Genomic DNA, 21,288 nt, shown 5'->3' with positions numbered 1-21,288 from the left:
ACATCTGCAAATTATGGAGGACATTGAATGAAAATGTTTAATTTAAATGAAATTGCCTTGAATGCATTCATGTATAATAATTTCTTCTGCTAGTATCAAATTAAGCCATGTTTGCAATCTCGGGTTCACGACAAAAACTCTTTATAAAACAAATTACTGTGTATGAGAACGAAAGCAAGTTTTTTCCACCACCCGTTGGAAAGTACATGTATCTCCCGAATTAAGCGCAGCTGTGATAAATAGATCCTTTTAAGGAATATTATAGAGAGAAGTTGTCCTCCTTCGTTGGAGAATACTACTTCACGTAATGTGGATTTTAATCCATCCTCACAAATACTCCGTGTGCGTGGAAAGGTTCATCACGGACAACATCCGCTTTCCGGTGGTGGATTTAGAGGGGGCGCAGCCGTCCCCCCCCCCCCCCCCCCTAAAATTTTCAAATTTAAGGTAAATCGCGGTATCTTGTTTCGGAAAATGTACTAAACGATAAAAGAAGCAATAATTTCTTCCACTCCCGGAGAAACAAATTACAAAATCTTTTGATTTCTTGAATTACTTTATTGGGGGAACTTAATTTTTTCCAAAATACCCTTAAAATTTGGGTCATTTTATTAATTTCACCTTTAAAAATGATAGAAAATAGTACAAATGACTAAATAGGAGAAATATTTTAAGCCCCATAAAATCTGTGAAATCCAGGAGCTTCCGGGGGCTTCGCCCCCTGGACCCCCACGAGGGCTTCGCCCTGGACCCACTGCCTCATAAAGTGGCGCCCCCATAACCGTAATTCCTGGATCCTCCCCTGCTTTCAAAGGATGTTACAAATCCCATGGTTATAAACAAAGATCAAGCCTGGAGGTTATAAAACTTTTTTGAGCACGTTTTCATACTCAATTTCAAACGCCATGCATACTCAAAAGTGAGGGTTATAAAACTTTTATAAAATCATTCTCATACTCAAATGGAGTACATGCTCAAGATTTGGTCGAGTATGCTTAAAAGCTTTGGAGCTTGCTCAGAGTTATATTGAAAACAAACATTGCTGAGTTTGAGTATGATTTATACGGTAAAAGTTTTATAACCTTCATACCAGTAGTATGAAATTCGAAATACTAGTATTTGCATGGCTGTTTTTAAAATTATCAACACGGTTTTTAGCTCTTCTGAGCCGAAGGCTCAAAGAGCTAATGCTATGGCCATTTGTGCGGTGTGCGTAAACTTTTTAGAAAAAGGGCTATAACTCAAGAACCCCTTGGCCAATTTTTTTCAAATTTGTTACAGGGTATCATTGGCCCAAGGGCTTTCATACATACTAAATAGAGGGATGTGACCCTTTAACAAGGGGAGATAATCAGGAAAATACAAACAAAAGTAGTGGTTGCTAAAAAATCTTCTTCTCAAGAACCACTGGGCAGATTATCACCAAACCTACACATAAGGATGAGGATATGTTGTAGATTAAAAATTGTTCAAGGCATTACCCTGGGGCAAAGGGCGTGGTCTCAAGGTCACTTCAAAGTTGACCTAAATTTATATTTCCTTAAATCTTTGATATTTTAGTCATTATAAGGACTAGGATCATCAAATTTTGACAGTTGATGCATCTTAGGACCTTGTGTCAAGTTGTCTCAAAAGTAGGTCACGGTGACCTACTTTTTGAATTTTGCAGGTATTTATTTTAAAATTAATTTTGATGCATATCTTGGACACTTTGATGCCTATGATCATCAAAACTTGTCAGTTGGTGGATCATGGGACCTTGAAATGCGTCAACTGAAAAATAGGTCACCGTGACCTACTTTCTGAATTTTATGGCTTATCATTTATAGATATATTTTAAGTTGTTATTTCAAATACCGAGAGGTTTAGAATCATCAAATCTTGTAAGTTGATGCATCTTGAGGCCTTGAAACATATTTATAAAAAAGTAGGTCACAGTGACCTACTTTTTGAATTTTGCAGATATTCAAATTTCACATTTTCAATTTTAGATGCATATTTTGGGCACTGTAAAACCAGGATCATCAAACTTTGTCAGTTGATGCGTCTCAGTCTTCGGTTTGTGTCGACCAAAAAGTAGGTCACCGTGACCTACTTTTGGTATTTGACAGCTAAATTACTATATTTCAGACACTATTTGACCTACAATCATCAAACTTTGTCAGTTGATGCATCTTGAGTCTTCGGAGTGTATTGACCAAAAAGTAGGTCACTGTGACCTACTTTTGGCATTTGACAGTTATATTTATATATTTCAGTCACTAATTGACCAACAATCATCAAACTTTGACAGTTGATGCATCTTGAGTCTACGGAGTGTGTCGACCAAAAAGTAGGTCACCTTGACCTACTTTTGGAATTGGACGGTTATATTTATATATTTCAGATACTATTTGACCTACAGTCATCAAACTTTGTCAGTTGTTCGGTCTTGCATGTTCGAAGGGTTTCAACCAAAAAGTAGGTCACCATGACCTACGATTGGAATTTGACAGCTATATTTCAATATTCAGATACTAATTGGCTTAAAATCATCAAACTTTGTCAGTTGATATTTCTTGGGTTCTCAAAATGTGTAAACCAAAAAGTAGGTCACATTGACCTACTTTTTTTGAATTCTTAGGATTTAACTAAAGATTTAGAATACTAAGAGGCTAAGAATAGAAATGGTGGGGTTGTACAATTTATCAGAAGAGCGATTCTAGGCCCTTGGGCCTCTTGTTTTTTTTATCGGCGCCCATCAATCCTTAGGCAGAAAGGAATTCAAAATTGCACATAGATTGTAATAGACTTTCATATGCAGACATGGAAACCCCCTTTATTGCTAATGATTACACCCTAACGAGTGAGAAATACACATCTGGAGAAACTCATAAGGAAAATTGCATTTCCTCTATGAAAATGAACTTCCTGTAATATCAAAACATAGGAAATACTTTTAGAAATAGGATTTTATGAATTTCTGCAGATGATTTTTTTTTTCGCCGAAGGTAAAAAAAACTTTCTTTAGATTCCTATATAGGATTTCAAAATTCCCATCATGTAAGAATTTTGTTCAAATCCTCTGGAAAATTTATTTTTCTGCATGAAAATTATTTTTCCGACAAGGAACTGAGTTTTAAATGGTGATTTTCTCACCTGTCAGGTAACTTTGAAGTCTGCAGTTAGGGATTCAAGTTTCTTCAAATGAAGTGCCACGCCCTTTTTGAAATGGAGATTATTAAGTATTAGTTAAAATTTTGTGGCATCGTTTAAAAATCTTCTTCTCAAGAACTACTAAGACAATTTTAAACAATCTTGGTACAAATCATCCTTGGGAAATTGTTCAATCCGACGATGTTGTTCAAATAAAGGGCCATATTCAGAAAGTTTGGAATTACGGGGGCATCAGAAAGTTTGGGAGACGGATGTGAGGGGGGGGGGGGTGTCTTCACCAGCATTATCTCTCTTGTGAGTATCCGTGTAAGAATACTGTACATGTAAGTCCTCAGTACTCCTTGCTTGTCGTAAGAGGCGACTAAATGGGGCGGTCCTCCGGATGAGACTGTATAAATCGAGGTCCCGTGTGGCACGATAAAGATCCCTCCCTGCTCAATGACCATAAGCGCCGAGCATAGGCCTAAATTTTCCAGCCCTTCACCGGCAATGGTGACTTATCCATATGAGTGAAATCTCATGAGAGGGAAATTAAACAATATACAATCAATCAATATTTTTGTCATGTTGACACAGTATGAAATAAAACTACGCTGCTGTTGATTCCAAATCATCATCAACAAATACATGGTAAGCTTGTGTAAAATTAAAAAAAAAAAAAAGTTCACACTTCGCTGCTCCAGTGACCACAGATATCGTAGTCGTGTTCGCTTCTCCAATGTTACAGATTGTATTGTTTATTGGCTTTAAGCCTTACGGCTCATCAGCATAATACATATTCAATTACAAAGTATAAACAAAAAAGATGTACACAGTATGAAAAGTGGAGTGAATATTAGAGGATGGACATACATGAAGAGAGTTATAAGTTATAAGACAAGTTTACATAAAAAAGAAACCAACAAAAACCAGCATATACATTAGACGATAGTTTGGCTAGATCGTAAGGGTGAAGCACCTTTTAAAATTTTACGCAGATTACAGATTTGTTTTCTATTATGAACTGACATCTATTGTACCAGTCTAAACATAGAAGCATGCGACCAATAATATTTTTTTATGTATGCAGATCTGAGGTTTTTGTACAAAGGACATATTAGAATAAAAATTTGTCCTCAACTTCGTTCAAATTACAAAATTCACACAATCAAGTAAAATTGAATGGTAACATATCAGATATTGACGCAAGCTTCAAAGATCGGCTGCAAATAATTTGTTTTATTTCACCGACTGTCATGATTTTGTCATTTTTTCCCATCCCCTCTCCTTTTTTTCAAAATTATTGGGGCGGCATCTGTATAACACGATTACATGTAGTTCCTTATTGAGATTGCATCTACTTAGATCGGCGAAAGTGATGTACATGCATCCAATTTATGTACATGTAAATGATTTTATGACCAGTTGATATTCATATTAAACTTTGTCTCAGGATATAAGATATAACACATTACACACATTCATTAATCATATAAGCAAAAACCATCCAAATTCAGTTTGTTACTTTCGTTTTACATTTACATTGTGCAAAGTCGTCTCTGGAATATTTTTTTTCGGGGTCGTACTATTTACTTTTAAGATCGAAATAGCTGTATATTTTAAGTATAGTTGGATACATTCTACATATGAGTGGCGGAAGGACAGACAAGTGTAAAACTGTATTCCGCGACCACTTTGTGGCGGGGGCATAAACAAAACAAACAAAACATGTTGATAAAGTTAAAAATATTTAATCTAATTAAGAACATTATTTCCAAACTTTTTTAGATATAACACAGAAAACTTAAAAAGGATTTGCATTGTATTCATGTTCATTCACACGTGTTTTATTTCACTCCCAGAAACTTCAGCAGTCTTCTTCCAAGTCCGCGCTTTTTGGGTTTAGGCACCTGTAATGTATACGATCTTTGTTGTAAATTCATGACATATAGAGCTGTCCTATGAATCCTAACAGACCAATATCCTCCCACAGTATTGGCGTACACTCAACTCGAGAAATACTCAATGCATATTCAACTCCGACTCGGAGTGCTCTGCACACATTACAATCCAGGCATTGACAATATGTTGTTTTTACAGTAATCTTCTTTTTTTTTTTACTTTGGCCTGTGTAATACTGGGCACACCTTGTTGTGACAGACACATGCACTATACACTCCCAATATCTGGAAATGTGGACATTTATATCCTCTGTATTTACAAAGTCATGGCCCATCAAGAATAATCCTACATTACAATGTTATATCTCAAAGCAAACTGTAATCTGTTAGGGTCAGACAATACAATATCGATATTCCGATGTATTGCAGGACATTATATGCATGTACTTTGTGTTCTTTTTCCTGACAGAGTTTCATATAAATGTATCAAGTACCAATGTCCCGACTTTCTACAACTTAGATAATGCAGTATATATGCGTTTCTCCATTACAAATTATCCCTACAGTGCTACTCCCAAACTTCCTTACAATAGAATTAAACGTTTATAAATTCCTAGTAATTTTTACACCGATTTAATTAAGATATAAAATAAAAATGAAAGTAATTTGTAAGGATAGTTACAGGTTTAGCATTGTTGACAAGAGAACTGCCTGGCAAGGACGGTTCTGTGACGTCTTCCAGTTCTTCGGTAGTGTACCTTTCTCTGTCCTGATAAAAAGCAGCTTATTAAAATACGTATCATTAACACCCTATAAATGACAATTGTGGTATTACTCGTATCACAAATACAACAAATAATAAATAATACCTGAATCGGGATCTTTAAAGTGTTAATGTTGAACAAGAACAGCTTCCATGGCAGAGGCTCTTCATTGTCATCTTCAGTGTCATCTTCATTGTCATCCTCGCTGTCATCCTCAGGTCTGTTTTCCTGCACGTGGAAGTTCTGTAACAGAAATAAAACTTGTTTCAGATTAAAACACATACTGGCTAGTGCCACATTACTAGTACAGCATTGCTAATGTAACATTACCGATATATGTTATATTATTTATAATATATGTTATATTACTTATAATATATGATTACTAAGGTTACATACTAGTATTACATGACTAATGGTAAATTACTAGTATTACATTACTGATTATAGCGTTAAATTGCCCATTTTACAGATTGAGTACTAGTTCTACATCACTAACGTTGCATGTCTAGTGTAACATTACTAGTGTTACAGTACAACATCAAGTGTTATATCACTAGAATTACAATACTAGTATCATATATCTACATCATAAATTGTTTGAAGATATGCTGTACCTTAGTCCCTTTGTTTATGGCCAACTCTGTTGCTACGTGGATTTGTTCGTCATCCTTGTCTGTTTGTGAAGCTATATGGCGCTGTGGGCTATCCTTTTCGGTATCAAGGCGATTTTCACCAGCCTCTCTACCAAAATGTTCCTAAAATAACAGTACAAATGCTATATTTTTCACATATTGAAGAAAAGTTTGTTCATTGCAGTACATGTATATTGAGCAGTTGTCCACATTCGTCAGCCTTCAGAAATAAAAAGAAAATTTAATGATATCAATGATTTTTTTCTCAAATTGTAGTTAATTAGATACAGATATTAGTTCATATCTGATGAACTCGTGATGTACACTGTACCTTTGTCTCTTGTTTGTGAAGGGATTCGAAATAGGCGTCTGTCGCCCATGGTGGCAGAAACATCTGGAAATAAACATTGACATACAGAATCTGCAATTCAAACCCTTTCACCTTATAATAACACACTGGACTGTTTACCCATCAAGCGTCCAAAACTTACGTTGACGCCTGCGTGTTTTTCTTTGATAATTTCAATCCTCTCGATAGTTTTCAGGATCTTCTTCCGACCGACAAACTCTCTCTGTAAATATTTGTCAATACATCAATTAGAAAAATAATTTATTTAATTTGATAAGAATTAAAAATAATGTTCGTTTTACACCCTTTCTCACTATTTAAAGGGAGTCAGTTGGCATATATACTAATTGCCGAAAAATAAACATCCGTTAAATAATATACTCTGGTGAAATATGTGAAGGCCAACATATCACGGAACAAAATTTGAAAAATCAACAACAACATTAAAAGACTTTTAGAGATATTCACGGTGAAACATAGACAGTAGCCTTGCTAGTTTTATGCACATGATAACTTGAAACGGAGAGACAGGATTTATCCTGTCAAGAAAAGCATTTATTGCAGTGGTATAGTTCTTACCATCTCCTGTTTGTTATCTCCAGCGATGTCAAAAATGGGGGAGTCCATTTTCAATATCAGTCCTATCAGTTTCAGATCTAGAATCATGGAGGAAATAAATTTAGTTGCATATAAATAGAGTTAGCTGTTACATGTACACTGTAAATTTGGCCACCAAGTCAACAAAAGTAGGAGATCGCAGACTAAACTACAAATAATGCGGTCTGGATCCCCGAGCTTTCGTGTGATACACAATTTAAGGAAAAAAGTCTACTCACTGCGCTTTGCCAGATACACCTTGTTGTAGCAACAAAGGAAATGTCGTGACGTAATACTGCATGACGTCATCCCATTGTTACGTATGGAGAATCGCGGTTTGCAAAACACGGACAGTCACGGAACTTTCGAATTACGGGAGAAAAGGATATATATATAGAACATCAGGGGCGGCATTTGCCGCCCCAATAATTTTACAAAAATAAATAAGTAAATAAAAAATAAAAATGAATAAATAAAAAACAACATACGAAATTAACAACTTTGTAACGGCGATATCTACTCATTTGAGCGGCGAGTATAACGGCGATCTGTGGTCAATGGAGCGACAAGTGTGAAAGCTATTGTTTGCTCAGACCCAAAATGGGATGTACATGTATGTCTGTGTATCTGTACCTGACGGGTGTAAACAATAAAAGGGGCTTACATATGTTTGGAAGCTTTTTGAAAATGGAGGGATTAACAAGTATTGATCAGCCTGTTTATCTTTATTTCCTAAGCGTTGTTTCGACAATTAAGAAGGATCCAGAATTGTATTCTTTCAACCCCTTTGGTTTACGAATGGTTGCATTATATGACAAAGTATCAAACTATTACATTTTATCTACTCTGATCACAGGGGCTAAGCCCGTTTTGGGCCCAGCCACTGTGGTTCAAATACGTCAATTACACTAAACACGATATTTGGAAAATATTTTTAAATCTTCATTTCTTTCTCTTATTTTCAGGCAAAAGATCATGATATATCTTAAGCTTAATTAAAAATCTGAATATTGTGATGAAATGATTGATATGTCAATGATGCCAATATGAAATTGTTATTAAATATTGCTTCATCAAATTCCTAGTGTCTGCAAATTAAGAGTTTCAGTTCATAAGTAATTAACATCTTACAAGTGATTGGAATTTTTATTATTATTTTTGTCTTTCTGAGTTTGTTACATATGAAAGTGGGGTCTGGCTTATAAGTATTATCAGGTGGTGTCTTTATGGCATTGACAGAATAGAAAAAGAATATCAAGATTCAGGTGGAAATCTGAATATAAGTCAACACATGTTACTTATACTTAGACCCCCCCCCCCTTTCGATCCAGTTCGCCTCCCCAATGTCAAACACATGCCGACGCTCCTGAATATACAAGCATTCCCAGGTATTACAAATTCAAGTTTGGTCAAATTGTAGCCCACAGGGGTAGGGTGAGACCACAATAGGGATCAAACTTTTAAATGAGAATATAAGAGAAAAATCTTTGGGAATATTATACCAGGGTCATGAATACTCATAATGATTTGCAGGCATCCCCAGGTAGTGTAGATTGAAGTTTGTTCAAATCATAACCCCCGAGGATAGGATGGGGCCACAATAGGGGATCACTGTTTTACATGGGAATACTGTATATAGAATCCTCTCAAGAACAACAGGGTCATGATTACTCAAGCATTCCTAGGTAATGCAGATTCAAGTTTAAAATTGTGGTCCCCGGGGATGGGGTAAGGCCACAACAGAGAATCAAAGTTTACATGGGAATACATGTATGTAGTAAAGACAATTTCAAAAATCTTTTTCTCAATAACAGCTGGGTCATGATTAGTCATATTTGCAAGCTTTTTCCAGGTATTGTAGATTTGGAGAATGCAAATGCTCCCATGTATGTAAGTTGTGTTGGCTCAATCTTTTATGCCGCATGACTAAAAAAAAAGGGGGGGGGGGTATGTTTTTTGCTCTATCTTTCTACAAAACTTGAACCTTGCGCATAACTTTTGAATGGAGAGTGATATAGGGCTCTCATTTTTTATATTTTTATTCCTTGTGACAATACCTTTCTTTTTGTACTAAAAGTTTTGACCCTGTAACCTTGACCTTGGATTTTGACCTACATATTAGGAAAGTTAACCTAAGCAATTTTGTTTATAGACCGTCCTAATGACAAGACCTTGCATTTCATACATGATTTTTCTTTCATCTTGTGACATTGTGTCATGGTTATATCGTGACCTTAATGGGGCTAAGTTGAGGTTACAATAAAAAAAAAATTCATGGGAATAAAGATTGCAAAAATCTTTCAAAAATCACAATAGCTGAATAACAGCAAGGGCAATCTGACTCATGTGAGCGATGTGGCCCATGGGCCTCTTGTTATCCAACTACTTAATTATTGCTTGATGAATTTATTTTCTAATTCTTTATACCCTGAATTTTTATTTTCACCTTAAATTCTTTTTTTGTTTCTTACAGGCGAGCCACAAAATACCAAGAAAATGGATCTTCCAATGCCTACGACAACAGAGTTTTTACAGAAGACTCCACAAAATTATAATCTGGGACATTTTAGGCTGCTTATTGCAGATTTTGTATTTATCAACACCTGATAGAATGCATGCTAGAAATCCATTTATATTTGAAATCATTTACATAAACCCACGCTTATCTTTAAATTTTCATCCTTAGGGTCGTTTCTTTTTTTGTTCACTCCATTTCTTCCATGAATATTTACTGCCTCCAAAGAGAATCTTCGTATCGTTCTTGATTAGCCTACGTCCATGTGGTGCTGAATCCGTGTGTATTTGAGGATAAGTACATGCATATAGTTGAATTTACAATTATATGGAGATGAAGTGTGTGACATATATTGTCTGCAATTCCTGTAAAATTGTCAAACATCTTTCATTTTTATATCTCATTATTATTATTTTTAAAAAAGCCAAATTGGGGCCTAGGGGTGCAAGAATACTGTTCTCAGTATGTGCATCGTGACGATGAACGACCTTTAAAGGTCTCTAGATTTTTAGAGGTTTTAACTGTATCGCAGAATTTTATCTTAATATTGATCTTTTTAAAAATAAACACAATTAGACCTTTCCATGCGGGAATGCACTGCAATACCCCAAAAGACCACATTACAAACCAAGTCATTTCAAAATTTACTGTATGTTTCAAAGTCAAATCCGTACTTCTAAAGTTCAAATGGAACAAACAGATATTTATCCTAATATCCTGAGCTGTGACCTTTAACACGTGTTTGTTTCTTTTTTTGTGGGGTTTTTTTTTTTTTTTTTTTTTTGTGGTTTTTTTTTTTTTTTTTTTTTCATGCGAGAAATCTTTATTTCATAATCATGTAGCTTTCAGGACGAGGATGAGCATCATTTCAACATGGAAAAAATATAGCAGCAACTTGGACAAGAAATATTCCTTTTTTCTTCGAGTAACCTTGGCATTCTTCAAATGACCTTGACATTCAGAGGATCGTTATATGACACGCCGAGTTCACAAAAATGATTGAGAAAACATTATAACTAGGTTTACTGGTCGGTTAACAGAGCTTTAGTTACAGGTGATGATAATAATCTATAATTTACATTTCTAAATCATGGTGTGCGCCATACCAGGCAATTCTAAACCAACGAATCTTTGATTAACAAGTATTTAATATATAGTTTGATGAATTAAGTTTCACGATTTGTTAACTATAGTTAGCAATTTTAAACTATGTATAATTAACGGATCTTAATCATATTTTCTGACACTAACCTATGGTTCACGGCTGTCCATTATAGTTTACAAACTGGAATTATTGTTACTTTAGATTAAAGTTGTATGCAACAGACGATAAGGCCCAACATGGTTTATTTGAAAAATAGCTTCACTTTATAGTTAACGACTGTTAACTATGACAAACGATTGACAAGTGATAATTATCATGAAAAATCGTGATTAATTAACATGTTCATTCAATTTGATAAACCTGGTTTTGCATTTGATAAGTATAGGCATAGACATATGGTATAAGTTCCAACATTAAATACTTTAAATTTACATTAAAAAATTTCTCACATAATTTTGATAATGCTCTGCAAATTATTGCCAAAATGTTAATTATAATTAACGCTCTATAAACTTGTAGTTTACGTCTTATAAACCTAGTTTAACAAATGTAAAGCCATGTTTCTCTTACTTTTGTGAAATTGGCGTATCATATCGTCGTGTTATTTAAGGTTAATCGATCCTTATGTGATGTCATAGGTTTTGCAAAAATCCTTATCAAATTAAACTTTGCGCATGATAGAAATATATCTTCAGAGGAATTTTATTTACTGCATAAAATAAAAAATTTGGTAAACTATTGATATTGAAAAAGTGTATATTTTCAATAGATAATCGATTCTTTATAATTAAAAAAAAATGTTGTCAAGGGCAATAACTCCTATGCTGGTATTTCTTCTACAGCATGTCTATTATGCATGATTTCCCTAATATCCACAATTAATTCATACATATTTATGAATTAAGTTTTTTTTTAAACTGTTGACATTTAAAATTTGTCAATTCAAAATTTTTTTATCTATTTTAATTATTCTGTACAACGAAAATTGTGATTTTCTGATGTTAATTTTTACTTCCATTTTTTTTTTTAATGTCTGACATCTTTAAAAATGTGGCAAAATACACATTTTCTTTGGTTATTGTTTAAATTTAACTATATTGAATGGAAATTAATACAGTTTTTGCACTTTTAACCATTCTTATTGATAAGTCACATGAGGATCGATCCACCTTCAGAAATCTCATATACAAAAATAAATTTTTAAAACTATCATAATGATACATTCTACTTTCATTTATGTCAGATTCCCCTGACGTTAATTACAACTGTAGCACATTCACGGAGAAATGACTTTCATTACATGTACCAATTGTAAAGATATCAAAGGCAAAAACATTGGACATATAAATATTTAAGAATTTGAAATTATATGAGAATATACAAGTATACCTCGAGCCTTTTCACACCACCATATTGAATGGAGCACGTAGGGTATCATCATATAATAAATGCTATTTACATTTCAATGATAAACCCGTGCTGCACTCTTTAGGTCCAGTGTATTCATACGCATTGATTGGCCTATTTCAAAGGTCGTAAGTTTATGAGAAATTAACTTTCAGTTTCAGTTAGTAAGAACGTTAAGGAAAAACGGAGTGAATGTAATTAAAATAATTTCTGTGTAATGTATGAATGCCACATCTTTATCTGCTGCAAAAAATATGACTGTACAAGAACTTCAGTGAACGCGTTTTCCTCTAGTGACCTTAGAATTGTTCATATGACCTCAGCATCATAGGATACGTATTAATGCATTTGTTTATTTCTGTCTACCCTTTGTGATTATTTTAGCAAATAAAAAGTGTAATTTTCATTTGTTCGGATGTATATATTCCCTTGACTGAAAAATCCTTTACCTCAAATGACTAGTCCGATTTTCATAATCAGTTATTACGTATGAAGGTATATCGCATAATAATGACCGTGGCATTCCTTTGATCTTTGCAATAACCGTGGTAGAATTCTATATACCTCTTCATGTGATTATATTAGCAAATGAAACTTGTAATTTTCATTTCTTCAGAGGCATATATTCCAATGACTGAAAAATCCTTTACCTCAACCTCACAAGTCATCAAATTTCAGGTTAAAGATCACTGGGAGGGGTGTGTGTGTGTTATGAATAGACCATGTACAATCATCACTCGATGTCAAACCAATGACTGCTGGACATTCCCATAAACATTCATAGTCGCCCTGGTTACGACTATTAGTTGACCACTATCGATTCGCGTCAAAAGACCTCTACCCTGTTGTGATTAAATGCTGTCTTACTGACATAAGAGATCGTCATAGTTACTATACACTTCATAGACTGATCATTTGTAGGTCAAAAGGTCATCATGCTTTCCAGTTTACTGAGATCCAAAATTGATACCTTAGCAAGGTCAAAAGGACAGGAGACACTGGGCTTGATATAAGACGCATACGTCAATTGTACATGTAATATGACCAATAACTCGAGAACCAAGTCATTGACCAATGGGTAAGTTTAGAACATGTACAATGGGCAAGTTTGCCAGGACAATGGGCAAGTTTGCCATGTCAGATCAAACAGTCAATGGCCCTTACAAACTGTAAATGTTCTAACTTACCATAGAAGCCAAGTTACCAAGTCATCCATTCAGAAGTCAACAGATCAATCATGTCTGGTAAATGACCTTAATGCATACAGTGTCACAGGCCATCATATATTCTTTTACACAGAAAGAGAACATATATATTTTACATATTCGTATACATTTCTTGGTACAGTTTGTCTACCTGTGATAAACAAAATTCATGATGGTGCCTTTGAATGGATGTGACATCTGCTATAAATATCTTGCAGACGCCCATATATACCACATAAGTAGAATTTTTAGCGAGACACAAATTTAGAGATTTTTCCATAAAAATGGGGGATATATATTTAGCGAGCACTAATTTTAGCGACTTTATAATTCCAGGAAAGGTTTACTATTACCTCCTACCAGTATATGGAATAAATTGTTAGCGATATTCAAGTTTAGCGACCTCATCACTCTCCCTAATAATGCCATAATGCCAAAATTTAAATCCTCGCTAAAAATTCTACTTATATGGTATTTCAAGTTTAACTATGACTTTACAAAAGAAAAGATCCTTGCAACAGGATATAGTTTATAAGCCTCCGCCCACCCCAACCATCAACACAAATAAAAAACATGCTCATGTTTTTGCATTACACTGTTTCCACAGGTATATAAATGATGAACTATGATTTCTCATAGAAAAATAAACATTAAACGAAATATTAGATTTATTAAAATTACATGTGAAATTAAATATTGTATATTAAAAGTAAAAATAAAATAAATTCATATTTAAAGATTCATATGAATATAAAAATCAAAAGATGTGCAGAGTTACATTTCAATAAAATGAATAATATTGGCATCAGCGTGCACGGAGAATATCAGTATAACAAATAAAATGTAGAATAAACATGTATAACATAAAATACCACAAACATGTACCATATCTACTGTGGGGCAGTGTACCAAAAGTGTTCAACCCTGTACTTACAGTATCAATAAACAAGTACCTTAGTTTCATCCCAAATCATGTCAATTACTTTGCAAAGTTGGCAGAATTTTGTTTTTATCTTTTTCAAAGATTTCCATTCAAAATCAAACTATCACAAAGAACATACTATATTTCCTCTTTCTTCGTCCATTATTATGTCACATGATACAAAGCGACTCTTTGTATCCAAGCATGTATCACACAATTTACTGCTTCCAAGAGAGGAGATTTTTTCCCTGTAAGTGATTTCCCCTTGTAAGTATAAACATTGTTGCAAACACCTATCCTGCTACCTTTTGTCTCTGTCCTGAAGATGATGAGAATGCAGTGCTGCCAGAGTGGACTTTATTGCACTGCAATCACAAAGAAACATGGAGAACATGAATTCACTTAAGTACAAGGAAATCAATTCAGCATGCAGTTTAATAACGTGAAGAAAACTGACTCTGAATATCTTTATTACAGTGCAAAGGTAGAAGACTTACCTCCCTTCCCTGATGATTTTATACGTGCCCTGGACTGATAAATCCACCACTGTGGATCCTGCCCTGGAATGGAATGTATCACCCAGTTCTCCACCATCAAACACAATATCCAACTGGGGCCACAAATTTTTAAATTCCTGATCAAACAAAAATGTGTTAAAATTCAAATATCCAATTATTCATTTTATATATTTTAAAAATCATATAGACCTGATATTTGGATTTTTTCAAACACAAATAAATGAATCAAAGTCTCTTGGTGTCTCGGTTCAAAATTTAAACAAGATGCAATTGTGAAACACAAATGCCCCTTATAATGGCCAATTCCATGCAGAGCTGGACAAATATCTTGGTACCAGTAGAAAGATCTTGTCACAAGAAATGTTCATGTGCAATATGAAAGCTCTAATATTTACCATTTTGAAGTAATGACCAATGTCAAATCTTTTAAAAGTAGGTCAAATGCCAAGGTCAAAAGGTTTAGTACCAACAGATATCTAAAGGAATACTCGTGTGAAATATCAAAGCTCTAGCGCTTACTGTTCAAAAGTTATTAGCATGGTTAGTTTTCATTGTTTAGATGATGTTTCCGCCATACTCAACAATTTTTCAGTTATCTGGTGGCATCCAGTATTTACTGGTGGAAGAGAGAACCCAAATACAATGTACCTGGGAAGAGACCACCGACCTTCCAAAAGTAAACTGGGAAACTTTCTCACTTACCGGCGCGAGTGGGATTCGAACCCGCGCTGACAGAAGTGAGAGGCGGTGTGATTTTGAGCGTGATGCTCTCACCACTTGGCCTCGAAGGCCCTCCAAGGTCAAGGTCACAGGGTCAAATATTTTGGTACCCAAGGAAAGTGTTCAAAAGTTATTAGCAAAAATGACGGAATGACAGACAGGACAAAAACAATATGTCCTTCGATCTTGGGACATAAAAATTTGATATACTTAGTACAAATTTAGACATGTACAATTTGCACCAGAAACTCTTAACTTTACTTCACATGATGTGTTACATGTACCTGAACATTGAGCGTGCTTTGAGTGGAGCTGACATTTGCACTTGTTAAGGCTATAGGACCTTGACATGACCTTGAAATCTCCCGCACAAACTTGTGGTCTGGAATCCGGATTCCGACTAGTGAAGTTCCAGGATTGAGCTCTGGGTTTAAGTCCTCGGTCCTATTGAACACCACCGTCACTGGTCCGGGAAGTAGTTCAGACAGTAACTCGCTGCTCACGGTTACCTTTCCCCACCTGAAAAAAATATGTGATGGTCTGTAAAAAAATCATTTTCCAAACCACATCACCATCTTTTTTGTAAACGAAAATAAATGTAAAAGATTGGATTTATTTTCCAAAGTTTAAACATGAAGTTTTAAAATCAAATCAATCTGAAATCATCATAACAGACTATTTACTAACTAGTTTTAGTATTTTCAAAAACAAAAAATTTGGTGGTGGGGGGTTAAGATTTGATAAATTTTCAAGGAGCTACTCCATATTACATACTAGACATCAATCATTCATTTGAGAATTTTCTGAGTTTTCCTCAATTGACAACATTGCTGCTTTTTAATGTCTGGTCAAAATGATTTCGGAAAAGTTCATATTTTTTCATATTAAGTTTTGCATGCCATAAGATATTAAATTTCATTTCCATAAACTTTGATCTGCCCCATCAGTTTAAAAGCAGATAAACAAGATAAGACCTACATTATATTTGAAATCTTAATTTTAAAATATTGAGATGAGGATTTACTACAACTGAAAACGTGTTGGTCTCTGGATGAAAATTGATGTAGACCCAATCTCCCGGAGAGCAACATTTACTACAGCCTCAAATACGAGTAAGGTCTCCTTGATCTTCATCCAGTATACCAGAAACCAAATGTTTATGTGACAGGGTGATATTTTTCTAAAGTAAATATATTATTTCATTATTTAGATTATGAAGATTAGTACATGACAAAAGTTGTCTTTACTTTTAATTTATTTTATGTACAACTTAATAGTATATGCAAATATCTCTAAAGTTATTTATAGATTATGATATCATAATGGTCAGTAATAGCACCATGTAAATATTTATAGAATATAGAACTCTCCAATTTCATTGGTTGTCTAAGTTCCCTCTCTTTACTATTGTTCACATTTTGAATTGTCTTCTAAGAGTATAGAAGTGTTTTCTAGAAGATTTTCCAGAAGATTTTCCTAGTACAATTTGACTGTAAGTAAATATGACTTTCTTTTGAGTTTTTATGATCATATATAATTCAAAGTACATGTGCTTACTTTGAATTAATACATTTGCTGAATAGTTAGATTTTATGCATTTTCTATGATGGTAATTGAGTAAGAGTGATCATATGCATTTCTACATTATCTTTAAGTTATCAATTACAACTAAAGAGTAAAATGTATATCAGTATGAATGTATATTAAAACTATAAATCATGATTGAATCAAATGTAGTAGTTTAAATATGTTATGTGTGAATGTCAGAGTGTTCGAGTAGTATTCAGCTATTTTTACTTTTTATGATTTCCTTGTGTGAATAAGTAATGTAACATTAGTTTCACACAAGTATTTGATATTTCATTATTTTTATGTAGATTTATTACCAGCATATAGAATATTCTGGACCTGACCAGAAATTTGGCTCTGTGTCACACATAGGTATGACATTGCATTTTTTGTATATTCTTTGCATTATGATAAGTTCTGAATATTCTTATCAAGTTTATTAATAGTCTATGATTAATTAAGTGCAATAGTCGAGTAAGATAAATCTATTTATTATTTATACCATATAGTAATCAATAGTCAAATATATCCTTATAAGCACTATTAAGGGGAATAACTCTTGGTTATAAACTGTGCTGAGCAAATGAGTTTTCTTTGTAGATATTTTTATACTATATGTTTTAATTCATGATATTATATGTGATATTCTTGTTATATATTTCAGAGTTAATTAGAAAAGAATACAAACTCTGATAGAACCCTACCATTGGTGTTGAGTTGTTTATATACCTATACAATCCACACTATTACATTTAGCTATGCCCCTTTATTAAAAAACTCCTTTTCATATATTTGTTGACATTGTCAAGGTTTTTGCATAAATCCTTTCTGTAGTTGTAACACACTATTTGAGAAGATCATATAATCTAATTTCAATTACCCATAGATTGAATATTACTAAATCCATTTTTTCACTGTCTGGAAGACATTGGTGTTTCATTAATTTTCCAAACAACTAATCTTACTCTTAATTATAGTCATAGTTTTGAGACCTTTTCTACAACAAGTTGAACATACCTATAGATATCATTTATTTCAGCCACGCTGATGGCTAATGGTTTACTGAAGTTCCTGTTTTTTATGTTGTACATTCGATCCACTGCTTCGCTGTTCTGAACAAGGGCAGCAATCCCATAAATAGTGTCTGTCGGCACGCTGATCACTTTACCAGACTTCAGACTCTCTGTTGCCATGGCCACAAGTTGTCCAAACTCTATTTTAAAAAAAAAAGAAAAAAGTAATTCTAAGTAAAAATACTACATGTATTAGCTATGTCTATGTCTAGCATACAAATGGATTAGTATTGTCGAAAGGCTATAGATAAATTTAAGTCATATCAAGATAACTACATGTAAATATTACTTGTGGTTACAATGTTGAGAATAGGCAAATCTGCTGTGATTTCTAAACATGTTACATGTTTAGAAATCACAGCAGATTTGCCTATTCTCAACATTGTAACCACAAGTTATGATAAAAGATGCATTAATTTTGTTTAAATTTGTGAATTCAAAATTATGAAATGAAAAATGAGGTGCCTTTATGGTATATTGTATCACTTGATGATTTATGATATCACTTACATCATTTTAAGTGATATTACATATATTTAATTATTCGATTTGATAATAATTAAGTGATATCAAATACATTTGAATGAGCGATACCAATATCATACAGCTATTCATCCTTAATGTTTCTAACATATCACACGAAATAATACTTGAACTTTTTTAAGTATTATGATATATAAAATTAACATCAACAATTTTAAAAAATGATTATAAATGATTAGTTGATATCACCTTTCTCTTTAAGTGATATCATTCATTCTGAAGCTGATATGACTATTAAAATAAGTAGTTGATATCATGAACTAATGCCACTTAATAAGTAAGTACTATCCCTTACTGAATATATCAAATAACAAGCAAGAGAATGTATAAACAATATAATAATAATCTATAATATAGGATAGGAGAAATTTTATGGCTGGACAGGGAATCGAAACCAGGACCCCTACATTACAAGTCAGGTGCTCTATACACTAAGCTATCCATGCCGCATCTATGTTGTCCATATTGCCCCGACTACACTTTCCTCCCTCCTTAAATATTTATCTTCATCCTCGGAGATTCTTTTTGCTCCTGACAGGACTTCCACCTGAAGTTCAGGCATGGTAGGGGCACCAAGTACTATAGCCATAGCAATGCATGGAGATTTACGGCTGGACCAGGAATCAAACCTAGGACCAGTGTTTGAAATTGGTTTAAAACTTAGTGCCAAAACAAGATGACATAGACCTCATCAAATACTTCTCATTACCAGCTCGTTAGAATTATCGCGCTTTGATGACTCTTGTGCATCATTGGTAAGAAAATGCACAAGTCTCGCGAGCAAGTGCGAGATTACTGGGACATAAATGAAACGATCATTACCCCCCCCCCCCTTTTTTTTAAGAGTTAAAATACATGGTGTATTTTTAAATAAAATAACCATTGATCAAACTGCATTAGTTGTGTTAATTAGTGTTATAAACGTCTTTAAAAATGCAATATGGCATATACATAACTTGTTCTAAAATATGGAAATTGAGAGGGGGGGGGGGGGGGGGGGGGTGGGGGGGTGTTCGTGTACGATTACCAAGTCCATGCCATATGAACCTGTCCTAATTGTATGATAAAATAGAATGTCTTCATAGTCTGACAGAATAACTTTAAAAACATATTAATCACATTGATTACAAGAAAAGTTCTTGTGTTGGATGTGCATATAGGTTTTTCCCTTCACAGTTCTTCTTGCGATTGATGCTTTATATCGGTCAGATTTGGCAGATTTAGTACCTGCACTCCCTCACATAGTTTAATAAATTCGTCTGTTTTCTTGTAAGAATAATCAATTCCTAAATTTGACTTTAGAATTTTAATCAGTGTTGTGGTTTGCAGTTGGTTATATATAATATGTATCCGATACCATAATTTATATTATGTATGCCTAAGTAATGTTTACGTATGTTGTCCCGGTAGCACGACTTTACGCTCCTTTAATTTGAAGAGTTCCACTAATGGAAATGATAAGTATTGGCATAGACCGCAACATTGAAAAAAAAAAATTAACACAAATTTAAAACATTGTTATTTACTTCAAATGGACTCAGAAAGCATATTTTCTTTCCATTTCCATAACAATGTTCTCCTTTCCTCATAAAGTTTACCGGACGTTTACTTTTGGGATAACTTTATTGCTTTAAACCTAGAAAATCGGCATAGACAATATGGTCTATCCCAATTACAATTGGCATAGACCGCTGTCATTTAACATCGACTCGGTTTATCGGTCTATGGTTAATTTTGAACACTGTTAAGGACCTCTGCATTACTAGTCAGGTGCTCTAACCACTGAGCTATCCAGGCGAATATCTACAGTCCATATAGCCTTAACTACTACATATCATTTTAAAACCACTCTCAAAAACATATATAATAAAAAAAAAAAAAAAAAAAAAAGAGGCAGGATATTCACGTGTACACAATTACAGGAACTTGTTACTTCCGTAAAAAAAAGTATATCTTAACTTAAGATTCTGATAATTAACTCTAAAGAGGATATAGATATACACTATAATATACTAACAGCTGACAATACAGTTGTTGGTTTGGTATTCTGTAGATAATTAGATATAAATCTTACCAATTGAGAAAATATCAACAACCCGAGCCATTGTATTCCCTGCAATATGTATATTTTGCCTACATAAACTACTCAACAATTGAATCATTTGTTGTCATGTTCAGGGTATATCTATTCAAAAGTGTGGTTTCACGTTGTTGCATCATATGGGCGCAGACATCTTGATCGACGTCAGTAATGTGTTTAACCAAGCTCGAATGTAAACAGAGAGAAAAACATCATTATTTCTTTATCACTGTGTAGGGGAGGGAAGGTA

The 21,288-nt window shown here is 33.8% G+C and overlaps 3 protein-coding genes across 4 annotated transcripts in view; 1 reads left to right on the top strand and 2 right to left on the bottom strand.

The window, feature by feature from the left end:
* LOC125674230 (organic cation transporter protein-like) overlaps positions 1 to 12,814 on the top strand; it is a 38,823-nt gene extending 26,009 nt beyond the window's left edge. Inside the window, exon 10 of one of the 2 annotated variants that reach the window (XM_048911336.2) lies at positions 9,855 to 12,814. In XM_048911336.2, coding sequence (XP_048767293.2) covers positions 9,855 to 9,936 — 82 coding nt within the window. In that variant the 3' untranslated portion in view covers positions 9,937 to 12,814. The remainder of the gene's footprint in view (positions 1 to 9,854) is intronic. The other variant, XM_048911337.2, reaches the window with a different exon arrangement.
* LOC125675635 (uncharacterized) lies at positions 4,865 to 9,920 on the bottom strand. Its single transcript, XM_048913405.2, has 7 exons — positions 7,364 to 9,920; positions 6,927 to 7,007; positions 6,767 to 6,829; positions 6,418 to 6,558; positions 5,906 to 6,043; positions 5,719 to 5,805; positions 4,865 to 5,045 (listed from the first exon to the last, which is right to left on the bottom strand). The coding sequence occupies exons 1-7, from the start codon at positions 7,448 to 7,450 to the stop codon at positions 4,983 to 4,985; spliced, it is 660 nt and encodes a 219-aa protein (XP_048769362.2). The 5' UTR covers positions 7,451 to 9,920; the 3' UTR covers positions 4,865 to 4,982.
* Positions 12,815 to 14,268: 1,454 nt separating the features above from the next.
* Positions 14,269 to 21,226, bottom strand: LOC125675354 (threonylcarbamoyl-AMP synthase-like). The gene is made up of 5 exons (XM_048912966.2): positions 21,033 to 21,226; positions 18,360 to 18,555; positions 16,058 to 16,292; positions 15,033 to 15,169; positions 14,269 to 14,900 (listed from the first exon to the last, which is right to left on the bottom strand). Exons 1-5 carry the CDS (start codon positions 21,118 to 21,120, stop codon positions 14,837 to 14,839), a joined length of 720 nt encoding a protein of 239 aa, XP_048768923.2. The 5' UTR covers positions 21,121 to 21,226; the 3' UTR covers positions 14,269 to 14,836.
* Between the last annotated feature and the right edge of the window lie 62 nt (positions 21,227 to 21,288).

This window comes from Ostrea edulis, chromosome 3 (assembly GCF_947568905.1).
Source record: "Ostrea edulis chromosome 3, xbOstEdul1.1, whole genome shotgun sequence".
Lineage (NCBI taxonomy): Eukaryota > Metazoa > Mollusca > Bivalvia > Ostreida > Ostreidae > Ostrea > Ostrea edulis.
Note: the sequence above shows the minus strand (reverse complement) of the source record. Positions and strands in the feature narration are given on the sequence as shown.